General features: G+C 45.4%; 1 protein-coding gene across 1 annotated transcript in view; it reads left to right on the top strand.

The window, feature by feature from the left end:
* Positions 1 to 12,707, top strand: part of MCF2L2 (MCF.2 cell line derived transforming sequence-like 2) — a 168,831-nt gene that overhangs the window by 61,523 nt on the left and 94,601 nt on the right. The window contains exons 7-13 of the mRNA XM_033150739.1: positions 1,611 to 1,760; positions 3,546 to 3,670; positions 4,624 to 4,738; positions 6,238 to 6,357; positions 7,336 to 7,527; positions 9,457 to 9,648; positions 10,454 to 10,631. Of these exons, the coding sequence (XP_033006630.1) occupies positions 1,611 to 1,760; positions 3,546 to 3,670; positions 4,624 to 4,738; positions 6,238 to 6,357; positions 7,336 to 7,527; positions 9,457 to 9,648; positions 10,454 to 10,631 (1,072 nt within the window). The remainder of the gene's footprint in view (positions 1 to 1,610; positions 1,761 to 3,545; positions 3,671 to 4,623; positions 4,739 to 6,237; positions 6,358 to 7,335; positions 7,528 to 9,456; positions 9,649 to 10,453; positions 10,632 to 12,707) is intronic.

Raw genomic sequence — 12,707 nt, 5'->3', positions numbered from 1 at the left:
GTTACTTATCTCTGCAGCCACAGCAGGTGCTGTGATTCTGCAGCAGTTTGACTTCAACTCCAGAGGCATACTCTGGAGAAAGATGGATAGCAACATTCAAGGAACCTGAAGTGACGGAGCACAGGGAGGCAAGGGAAGATTGGGCTCCCCACACCTACACATCCCTTTTGATGTTAAAACTAGACCCTCCTGCCCCTCACTTTGTACTCAAACAGGACAAGCGGGCCATTCCATGAAAAATGAGCCTGATAAGAATGCTAGATGAGCGCTGGACTTTGGTGAGGAAGATTCCAAACGTGCAGTCTAACCATTTTTTTTAAAAGCTAAAGACAAAAGAAGTTTATTTTATGGACCTTCTTTTCAAAAGTCCACCCACGTAGTCTTCACAGAAGTGTTCAGGTTAAAAGTTTTCTGATGATTGTCCCACCCGTGACAGCATTTTTCCTTAATTTTGTATCGTTAAATTTCTTAAACTTAATTCCTGATTGCATAGTTGTAACCAATAAACATTGATTTAAATAGATATGCTGAGTTTATCATTGATTCACCTCCCAACTCAGAGTTTTTCCATAAATCAAACTTATCTCAAGCTCCATGTCCTTTTTTTGTCCCACCCGTGACAACACTTTTAACATTTAATAAAATTGTCAAAAATATCCATAAAAATAATAAAAAATTAGTAAAATGTTCAGTATCTTATTAAGAACATAGTTTAAATTTTGGTGATTAATTTTTATGTATATTTACATTGTTACACATGTGTGAGTAACAAAAAACATGGTCAAAGTGCCATCTTAAGCATATCCAGCGCCGTGGTGCAAAGATCCCTCTGGTGCCCTCCCTGGCAACTCCAAAACAAGGGAGGGGGCGGTGGAAAATGTCCTCTGCCTCCCTCACCACCCCGATCCCTGGTGTGATGGCAGCGATCAGGCAGGAAAACGTGCTGGCGGACATGCTCTGGAGTCGGGGTGCCCGAGAAGGCAGCCCAGGAAGGCTGCGCGCCGCCTTTCGCCAGGAAGCAGGAGGAGGAGAACGACCCCGTCTTTAGCAGATGCAGAGGCTTAGGAGGGAAGCTGTGTGCAGCTTCCATCCTAAGCCTCTGCAGGGATCGCTCTCCTCCTGCAGAGGCTTGGGAAGGAAGCTGTACGCCCACCAGCCATAAAGTTGGCGGGGCACAAATGGCGGGCATGCAGGGAAAAGGGAGGCTGCCGGCAAAGCTGCGCAGCTCCCCCACTCGCTAGGGCGCCCCTGAGATGCCGGCGCCCTGGCGCAACGAACCACAAAGACCAATGGGAAAGACGGCTCTGTGTATAAGCAACGATCCCAGCCATCTATTATTGTGCCTGCTTCGGCCTTTAGTTGGAGGTTTGAAGAGATCGGAAAGGAGTAAATAAGGAGCATTCTAAATCAATGGGGATGGAACTTTTCAGCCTGAGGGTTGCATCCCTTCTGGGGGCCACAGGCCAGTGGTCGATTTGACCAGAGGCAAAAGCAGGTTAGAGTAGGGGATGTGATTATTCCCTTTGTGCAGTGGTCTGTATTCCAGGCTTGGGCATGGTACTTAGGCCTGTGTATTTTCAAAAGTCTTTCCACCTGCAAAATCCTTCCAGGCCATTGAGAATTTCGCCATGACTGTGAAAACAATAGCGCAGATGTTGCAGACCTTTGGAACGGACTTGGCGGAGACGGAACTTCCCAACGATGTGCAATGTACGGAGGAGCTCCTGTCTTCGCACACAGAGCAGCACAACAAGCTGAAGGTAAGCATGTGCAGAGCTCCAATGCCAGAAGAAAGGGGGCATTCACTGCATCAGGCCTGCCATTTCTGCACACCCCTTTAGTTCACCCTTAGATTTCTGGGATGGAGGTCAGGTCCAAAGGCTAGAAATAGAGATGGGTGAATCAGCTGCATCACTTTTGTGTGTGCTTGTTCCTAAGTCTGTTCTGTCTCATCACCATGTTAATCTGCAAATTAAACACACACACACACACACAAAATAAATTCATATTTAAATTAAGCATTGTCTCACAAAATAAACATTCCTCTCAAAACCAGCACATTTCCAAACTATTCAAACTAAAACATTCTAAAAGCAATTACAGTCGTACTTTGGATCTCAAATGCCTTGGCTCCCGAACAAATTGGCTCCTGAATGATCAATGTGAGTGTTCCGGTTTTCAAACGATTTTCGGAAGCCAAATGTCCGGTGCGGCTTCTGTGGCTTCCGATTGGCTGCAGGAGTTTCCTGCAGCCAATCAGAAGCCACACTTTGATTTCTGAACATTTTGAAAGTCGAACGGACTTCTGGAATGTTTTCCGTTTGACTTCCAAGGTATGACTGTACAATTAAAAACACTCCTCTCAGATTGAACCTGGGACCTTTTTTATGTAGTATGTAATTCAGCATTCAGTTCTCCAGTAATCTTTTGCTTTCTTGGATGGCCTCACAGAAGCTTCTTAAAGTGTTTCCGGATAATTATTGCACCCACTCACTGTTGCTTTTTTTAGCATTGTTAAAAATAATGCGATTAGTCAGTGCTGACACTTCAATCTAAAAACAACTTTTCCCTTTGTACTGTCCTGTAATGCATGGAAGGGAGAATGGATGTATAGCGGGGCAAGTGTTGGATTGTGGCCTAAAATGCATATTATTCATTGACTTAAATGCTCTTGCAGGTTTACTCAATGGTAGATTTACCTGCCTCAGGCACCTCAGATGGGCCCCTTGATCATATAGTCAACTTATGGCTATTAATATAGTGTTACAGTCAGTGATGTTTTCTTTTAAGTTGGGAATAATTAGGCTGTCAGACTCAGAACAAAGTATTAATGCCAGTGCCACCATCAGTGGCTGGACTATGGCACAGCCCGGGGGACCCAGCTGATGCCAGAGACATGGTGACAGCGGTGGGAACAAGCTGTGATGCGCCAGGAAGCGAACCCCCCTTGGCTGCAGCCACCTACCGCCATTCTAATTCAAATCCCTTTCCCCAAAGCAAGGAGGGTTGCAGTGAGCCGAGCCAGTAAAATGCTACCTTTGGGGAGATGGGGCCAAGGGAGGGCACTTTCAAGGTCAGGGAGAGCCAATAGCTGGTTTGGGTGAGTGGGTGGGTCTTAATAATGCCACCTAGAGCCAGTGTGGTGTAGTGGTTAAGAGTGGTAGACTTGTAATCTGGTGAACCGGGTTCCTGTCTCCGCTCCTCCACATGCAGCCCCGCTCACCTCACAGAGTGTTTGTTGTGGGGGAGGAAGGGAAAGGAGAATGTGAGCCGCTTTGAGACTCCTTCGGGTAGTGATAAAGCGGGGTAGCAAATCCAAACTACTACTACTCTTCTTCTTCTTCTTCTTCTTCTTCTTCTTCTTCTTCTTCTTCTTCTTCTTCACCTAAGCAACATCTTGACCCGTGTCCTCAGTGGCTTATTAGAAAGCACAGCAGTGTACAGATCTGGTAGTCCCTAGCTCTAGCACTAGCAGCTCCTGGCGATATTATGGGATATTCTGATGAAATGAGGACATTTCTTCTCTCCCCTGCCTCTCTCAACAGGATGAGCTGAAACTTGCAGTGAAACAAGGGGCCACGCTTTTGACTTGCATCAGAGAGCCTGTCACTCGAAGTGCCACCAGCAAACTGAGCCCAGACGAGCTTGAAAACGTGGCAACCGTGGAAAGGTCGGAGAAGAGCTCAGCTTCTATCCAGCTTTCTGATTAACCAATCGATCGATCATTTTATTTGCATGCTGCCTTTCCAAAGTTGAAACCGTGCTCAAGGCAGCTTGCAACCATACAGAAAAATTACAAACGTAACAGAAGTAGTCATAAACGATAGAAGCATCAAAACGTACACAACCAAACTGAACCCTTTCCACGTAAATCATTAGATGATACAATAAAGGTACAAACAGTGAATATCAATAACAGCAACAACCCCCTCCTAAACAACCCCCCAGCCCAAGAGTCCATTCAGCAGCCTCAGCTTTTGTAGCTGGAGTCAGTCCAGGCTCTGGCCTCGCAGAGGCCTGCAAGGCAGGGAGCAAGCCTTCAAGGACTCACAGTCAAGACGGTCTCCGGCATCTTCAGTAACCTCAGCTTTTGTAGCTGGAGTCAGTCAGGGCCTCACCCTCCCAGACCAGGTGGGAAAAGGCCTGAAAGGCAGGGAGCAGGTCTTTCAGAATTTCGCAGCCAAGATGGTCTCCTTGAGAATGAGTGAATTTGTCTTCAGTTTCAATTTGCACTGTCGACAAGTCTGCATGTGTTGTTTCTTAGAGAACGTAAGAAAAGCCTGCCAGTGTCCTACCTAGCCTAGCATCCTGTCCTCACAGTGGCCAACCAGATGCTTGTGGGAAACCAGCAGGAGAAAGGCATGCAGTTTGTAGCTGGCCCTCTAGTTCTGTAATGTCCACACTGCCTGACAGTGTCTCTCCGTGATTTCAGGCAAGGGTCTCTCCCGTCTAAACTTGGATATTGCTGAAGATTGAACCTGGAAACTTCTGCATGCAAAGCAGATGCCCAGCCTCTGAGCTACTGCTGCTCCCTAGTCTGGTTCAACTTGACCTCATTGCTCTGAATTCAAGGGAAGCATTTGCCTACCCAAATCAAACGCCATTCTCTAATTGCCTCAACAGGTTGCTAGCTCAGCTGGATGAAACAGAGAGAGCATTTGATCAGTTCTGGTCCAAACACCACCTAAAACTTGAACAGTGCTTGCAGCTCCGACACTTTGAGCAGGATTTCAGAGAGGTATGTTTGATTTATCTCGCACAATTTTTAGAATGGCTCCTGCCCTCCCCCCTCCCCAATGAAATATCTCTTTAGGGTAATAAGCATTATTACCCCAAGAAGGTGTAAAAATGCATCCTCCTTACAAGTGCCATACATAATGTTCATAACTGAGTTTGGACAGCTGTTTGGAAAGGAAGGTGTATTTAGAGTCCCTTGAGCTGCAAGGAAATTTTCCTAAACATTTGCTGTTGGCCAAGCAGTGGGTTCACCAGTCAGGTTTAGCATATTGATGTGTGGTGAGTCCTGGTTCCAGTTAATATGTGCCTGTATGAAATTCACAGACAAAGACACATGGAATCATGGGATTATAGAGTTGGAAGGGACCACAAGTGTCATCTAGTCCAACCCCCTGCAATGCAGGAATCTTTTGCCCATCGTGGGGCTCGAACCCACGACCCCATGGGACATATGTAAAACAATTCACATTACATTGTGGAGGCGTAATGCATAGGCAGTGACCCAGATGGTTTATCTCTGCTGCAGTCCGCTGTCAAGCAGGATCAGAACAGTTTAAGTGCTTACTCAGCAGCAAGCCTGGATTTACTCTGCATTTGGAGAAATTTGTAAACCGTTTTGAGGTTTTCTACAATCAAGCGGTATATAAATTTTGTGAAATAAATAAAAATAAATAAATGTAGAGCTCTGTTTTTCTCAAATACTTACCTAGCTGTTATTATTTTGATGTTATGTTTAATGGTGCTGTTTTAGGATACCCAGATTTTATTTTAATAATTTGGAATTCTGTTTTATCACAGTTGTGTTCTGTAATTTATATTTGCTAATTGAGCCCATAACATGGTTCTCTATGAGATTATATGGTTATTGTACAGGAAAGCCACCTTCCAAGAGTATATATAAATTTATTAAATTTATATACCACCTTTCATCCGAGGATCACAGCGCGATCTACAGTATAAAAACACAAAAATACATAACATAATAACAAACAAAATTGTAATACCACCCTGCAGTTTAAAAGGTCTTAGATTGTTTAATCAGCCAAAGGCCTGGTTATAGAGGAATGTTTTTGCCTGTCACTTAATGATATGTAATGAAGGCACCAGGTGAGCCTCCCTGGGGAAAACATTCCACAAATGGGGAGCCACCACAGAAAAGGCCCTCCCCCTGTGTTGCCACCCCCAGACCTCATGAAGGAGGGTCTCAGATGATGTTTGTACATACCATATGATGCTCCTATATACACCGATCCTAAAATGCAGGGTAGAAACGTTTTGTATTGCTTAACAATGTTTAATTCGTACATCATACAGATAGGTTTGTGAGATTTGCTGTATGGAAATTGAAGGAACAGGCAAATACATAATAAACAATCAGCAGAAGAAGTGTCCTATTCCTATGGCCATTTCTAAATGGCCTTGATTATGACCCGGTAACAGCCAGGAATCTTGTTAATCTGTGGGTTTTTGTTTTTTGTTTTTGCAAATATTCTTCTGTAGGTCAAACTGGCCCTGGACAACCTGATGGAAGCGCAGGCAGGATTCACAGATATTGGAGACAGTGTCTCCCGCGTGGAGAACATTCTAAAGGAGTGGAAGCAATTAGAAGAGAGAGGACAGGTTTGCCTGCTTTAATTTTGTTTTATAGACCTTATAAAAGCAAAGCAAACTACAGACCTTATAAGAGCACGGCTTGTTTACTTTAGCGTTGTAAAAGTATGTGGCACACTGCAGTGTTTCACAAGCAAAAAAGAAAAAAAAGAGTGGCACAAAGCACTTGCAGTCAGAAACTACAGAAGGGAGGTGTGAGAGAAGGAGACGAGGCAGCAAAGGCTGGTGGCGAGGAAATGCAGCTATACTTAGTTGCAGGACTAGCATCAAGAGCTGGAAAAGTTGGGCACCTGCCAAGAGCCCATACGCCAGCAGGGGGAGCACGGACAAAGATGCCTGCTGTGCCCCACATCTTCATCATTCATGGAGGAGAGGACTGTTGATGGCTGCTAGCCATGATGGTTTGGCTATGCTTCTGAATACCAGCTGCTGGAAGCCACAGGAAGCGACGACAGTGCTCTTGTGCATGGGTCCCGCTTGAGGGTTACCCACAGGCATCTAGTTGGCCACTGTGAGAACAGGATGCAGCAGGACTAAATGTGCCACCGGCCTGACCCAGCAGGCCTTTCTTCTGTTCTTATCATTGAGAGTTGCTTGCCTGGAGGCGGTTGAAGGATGGATGGCGGCTAACAGATTGAGGTTCAATCCTGACAAGACAGAAGTACTGTTTTGTGGAGACAGGGGGTGGGTGGGTGTGGAGGACTCCCTGGTCCTGAATGGGGTAACTGTGCTCCTGAAGGACCAGGTGTGCAGCCTGGGAGTCATTTTGGACTCACAGCTGTCCACATGGAGACGCAGGTCAATTCTGTGTCCAGGGCGGTTGTCTACCAGCTCCATCTGGTGGCTGAGACCCTCCCTGCCTGCAGACTGTCTCGCCAGAGTGGTGCATGCGTTGGTTATCTCCCACTTGGACTACTACCTTTGTGTCCGCTTCACCTGTCTTAAACCTTTTAAAATGCTTTTCATGTTACATTTTTCTTTTCACAGGAGCCATTGGAAAAAGCCCAGTCCTTAGCGCTCCATGGAGACCAGCTGATCCAAAACAACCATTATGCAATTGACTCCATTAGACCAAAGTGTGTTGAACTCAGGCGCATCTGCGATGATTTTGCCAACGAGACCAAGAAAAAATACGACATTTTAGGGAAGTCGCTGGAATTGCACAAACAATTAGATAAGGTAAGAAGTGTGGAACTAACAGACACAAGGGCAGGGAATAATGATTTTTGATAGTATTTAATTGAAGATGAACAGATTAACAAGGGTGGCTTAAAGAAAACCTCTTCCTCTGTTAGCTACCAGGTGCCTCAAGCCCCTGAATCTTGCTGCCACAGTTATTTCCAAGAAAAATGCCCTATCCAGGACTCTGTTACTTTGTTTGTCAGAATTCTGTCCAGAGGTTTACAGATTTTCCTCTGTGTGGACTAAAAACTTTCCCACTCTTTCCAGTGAAGTCCAGTTGCAAATTTCACAGTGCTGTTGTGTTAGTGCACAGCACAGCTCATTAGCTAATAAATAATAATAATAATAATAATAATAATAATAATAATAATAATAGTATCCCGCCCATCTGACTGGGTTGCCCCAGCCACTCTGGTTGGCTTCCAACATATATAAAAACATAGTAAAACATTAAAAAGCTTCCCTATCCAGGACTGCCTTCTGATGTCTTCTAAAGGTTATTTAGTTACTCATCTCCTTGACATCTGATGGGAGGGCATTCCACAGGGTGGGTGCCACCACCGAGAAGACCCTCTGCCTGGTTCCCTGGCACTGACTGCAAGAGAATTTTTATCTTGCACACCCACATGGGAATTGAGGTTTGGGAGCTGCTGGTGAACGCATGCATAAAATATCACTGGCATATAGTCGTACTTTGGGTTACGTCCGCTTCGGCTTACGTATTTTTGGGTTACGTACTCCGGTAACCCAGAAGTGTTTTTCGGCGCGCAGACCCTTCTGCGCATGTCCGCACCGTCTGCGCATGTGCAAAAGCGGTCTGCGCATGTGCAAAGTGGACGCTCGGGGTATGTACTTTTTGGGGTGCGAACGGCACCCCGGAACGGATCGGGTACGTAACCCGAGGTACCACTGTATAATAAACCTGACGGCAGCATGAAACAGGCAAGTGATGCGCATCAAAGAGGCAGCGACACAAACAGGAAACGCAAACCCACTATGGGAAACCAGCATGTTTCGCAACTTACCTGGGAGAGAACCATTTCTTTGTGAAATCAGTGGCTGCCTGTCAAAGGCTTCTCTGTACTTTAGCATTCTGGCTGGGAGTTTTTGAAATATGAAGTGCAGACGTCATATTATGCAGGTGTACTTTGAGTGGAGGAAAGGATTGGTGCCCGTCTCCTAGCACACCCATTGCACTTCTCAATGAAGCCTCAGGCCCACCAAGCATTTTGTTTCCATGCCTCCCCACCCCCCCTGCCATTATTATGGGATACTTATTCTCAGTGCTCTTTTTCTAGAAAAAGAGGTGCCGGAACTCACCGTGAACGCCTCCCTTGTTCTCTTATAATGGGAATGGCGCCCATCTGAGTGGTGCCAGAACTGAGTTCTGGTGAGTTCTAGCTGGAAAAAAAGCCCTGCATATACTCCTGATTTTAATTTTTTATACTAAGAGTCACTGGTTGTGTACACACCGTACATTTAAAGCACTCCCTTCCCCCCCAAAAGAATCCAGGCAATTGTAATTTGTTAAGGGTGCCAAGAATTGTAGCTCTGCGATAAGTAAACTACAGTTCCCATGAGTCTCTGGGGAGCAGTGCTTTAAATGTATGGTGTGTGTGCAGCCGTTGTGTAGAACCAGAGAGTTGGCCCAACACGTAGGTCCTTCTGAGGAATAATGTGTGGAATCTGCAACACAGCAGTGGTGTTGGATTGCCTCCCTGCCCTTCCAAAAAAGTGCCGCTGCTCATGTGCGGTAGCCAGGGGGGGAAGAGGACAAAGCTCCTGCACATTTAATAGTTGCATTGAAGGTATGCACTTATTAAAGGTACAAGAGCCCTCTCCACTTTTTTCACTGGGCTGCTCTTTGCCCAGACTAGAAAGACTGACGGCTCCTTAACATTAGACACACTTTTTCCTCCTTTCAAGGCAAGCCAATGGTGTGAAGCTGGGATCTACCTCTTAGCTTCCCAAGCTGTCGACAAGTGTCAGTCACAAGAGGGAGCTGAAACGGCACTTGGTGACATCGAGAGATTCCTGGAAACCGCCAAGGACCACCAGCTGTTGACTGCAAAGGAGTTCTACAATCAGTTTGATACAATTCTGACACCAGAGATAAAGGTAAGGGCCCTGGAAGAGCCTGCCTTCTGGATCAGACCAAAGGCCTTCCTGCTTAGGCCAGTATTCTGTTCCCCACAGTAGCCATGCCTCTGGGAAGCCCAACGTGAAGGCAACAGCACTTTCCCCCCTTGTGATTATAAGTAACTGGCATTCAGAGTCATAGGCTGCCTCCGGCCTGCCAGTATTTTGCAAGAGGGATGCAAGCACATTCCAGAAATTTAGGTTTTCCCCATTAAAGTGGGTTTAAGCTCTCTGGTGCAAGAAAGTCGGAACAGCGAGAGACTGCATGGGTTCCGGTGCTTATCCAGGTTTGGTTTCCTTGGAGTGAAGGTCAATGGAGACTGTGGAGTCTTTAGGATTATTTACAAACATGTGCAACCTGAGCATAGGGTGGAGGGGTTCACAGTCTTAACACCTCAACAGATCCTTCTTCCCTGCTTGCTTTCCAGGGGAGCTGCAAGTCTAGCAAAGAGCAGACCAATAGCTATCTCTCCATCTCTCACACACAACTCCCCACATGCCCAATTCCCCTTGGCATATTGTTCTCTGTCCTAGAAGAGGTGAGAAAAGGCTCATCTGTTTGTGTCCATAGCAACAGAGCGGACCTCTGTGCATATGGTAAATAGTAGTATAGTACTACTGCTACTGCAGCCAAAGCCATCAGTTTAACAAAGGAACTGGTTTGGTTGGTTTCCTCTTACAGTTTCAAAGCAGGCCTAGAAGGGGTTCAGGGTGTCATCCAGATTGACACACATACCCTCCGCCAAACCCATAACAATACTCTGCGCCTGCCTTCTTCCACCAGAGCAATGCCCAAAAAGTTCTACAAAAGCTGGAAGATGTGCAAGAAATGTTTGACAAGAGGCAAGTGAGCCTGAAGAAGCTGGCAGCCAAGCAGACCCGCCCAGTGCAGCCCGTTGCCCCACATCCTGAGTCGTCGCCAAAGCGAGTGTCACCCAAAAGCATCCGGCCAGCCACATTAGGTAAGGTACTGGGAAGATTTAGCCGGGGCTATCCTCTTAGCATGGCACGACAAAGGGTGGGATAGAGCCCTGTTGGAAAAAGTTACCTGTGAATTAAGAGTTGCAAGAGAACCAAACAAAAGAAACCAATTCTTTGTAAGATGGTATGGTTTTATTGAGTATGTAAAGGATGACTCGCACCATTTGAACCCGCACCCAGAATTCAGAAATCTGTGGTTGGTTTGATGAAATACATATGATGATCGTCCCTCTCCCTATGTGCTGTCTCTCTATACCAATGTGTAAACCCAAAACATGACTTTCCATTTTCTGTTTATTGTTAAGTAATGTTTAAATATGCGCCGAACAGGCCCTTTCCCCCGCTGTGGTCCTGATTACACCTTTGATTATTGCTTATTTTTGTACTGCACATTTTTTTAAACAAAATGCCTGATTAAGATTTGTAAGCTACATTGTACGATTATCCCAAATCTTTGCATTTTCTTAAAACCAATAAAAATTGCTTTTTAATAATGTTAATAATAACAATAGACATTAGGTATGGCACACAGTAGATCTTCTGTCCCTTACTTTTGAATCCAAGGCTTGAAAGACAGGCCTGCACTTCTGGGGGGCTGGCATTTATAACTGATTGATTCCGCCTTTCTCCCGAGTGTAGGACGCAAGGCTGCTCGCAGCATAAATTAAAATGGATAGAGCTAAAGTACACATTACAAATTTATATCCATTGTGTGTACTTTAGCTCTGTCCATTTTAATTTATGCTGTGAGCTGCCTTGGGCCCTACACTCGGGAGAAAGGCGGAATCAATCAAGCCATTTAAAATCAAAAGGGGAGGAAAAGTATAGTACCCATCCTCAGGAGACCTGGCCAGAACAGCCAGTTAGTGGCCAAAGACCTTTTGGAACAAAGGAGTATTTGCCTGCTGGGGAAAGGAATGTAAAGGAGAGGCTGGCATAACCTGCAGCAACCTTGTTGCTGGAGTGTGAGTCTCTAGATAGAATGGTTCCATGCACCATGATGTGCTGAGGCCATCTTCTGCGCACCCAGTTTGCCCTTCAGCTACATCTACGATGCATGTAGAAGCAGCGTCACAACTCCTTTAGCACACCACAAACACCGTGCATGTGTGCTCAAGTCCATATCCACAGATTTGTGCAGTTCAGCCACACCAATCGGCTCCCGGAAGCTGACTTAGCAGCTTCGTTTTGAAGGGAAACGCAGCTGGAGTCCGTCTAGTCCTTCTAAGCATAATAAAACCCGAAGCGAGTCATATCCCATGTCCAAATATCCGGCTGCCTGTTGGATCCATCATGGCATCCCACATTGTTGGTGGTGTGCAAAAAGCAAAGAAAATCGCTTAATGGAAAGCGTCTGGAGCAAAGATGAAAGTTGAAAGAGCCAGGGGGAGATTAGCTGACTCAGGAAACGCTGCAGATGTGAATTCCATCGCTGTCTCTTGGGGAAGCCACTAGCTTCTTACGACCTTGAATGTTTATTTTAAAAACAGAAGTGAGGGGAAGAACTTCTCTTTCTTTTTTGGCTCCCTCTGTATAGGGAAGTTGTAACATATGTCAAAGTTTAGGACAGGAGATTGAAACCCTGATCACCAAGGTTTCCTCTTACTCAGGGATGCTTTTATAGTATAAGTGGCCTCACTGGAGATTCCTCTCAAAATCAGTAAAAAGAACAAATCCCCTATCGTTCCTGCCTTCAGGAATAGCTGAATTGGCTATTACAGTATAGTTTATTTATTATACTGGTACCACATTTTAGCCCAGAAGTTCCCAAAGGGTTGAACAGCATTAATACATATTTGCCAAAATAAATATACAATGAAAGTACAATATATAAAATACGTCAATCAAAATAATGTAAGACAGTGGCTGCATTTTCTATGGGCAACATCATGAACGGTATTATTATGCTAAGTGCCTCACAGAATACAGTCCATACAGCTGCAGTGTTGTGAGTTTTGGTGGGGTTGTCAGGCACTGGCAAAATAATGTGAATGTTCCTTATTGGCTGTGAATGATCTTTAATACCCTGGAAATCGGACTCCCCTTTCCTGCCTAAG

The sequence above is a fragment of the Lacerta agilis genome, chromosome 5, assembly GCF_009819535.1.
Source record: "Lacerta agilis isolate rLacAgi1 chromosome 5, rLacAgi1.pri, whole genome shotgun sequence".
NCBI lineage: Eukaryota > Metazoa > Chordata > Lepidosauria > Squamata > Lacertidae > Lacerta > Lacerta agilis.
Note: the sequence above shows the minus strand (reverse complement) of the source record. Positions and strands in the feature narration are given on the sequence as shown.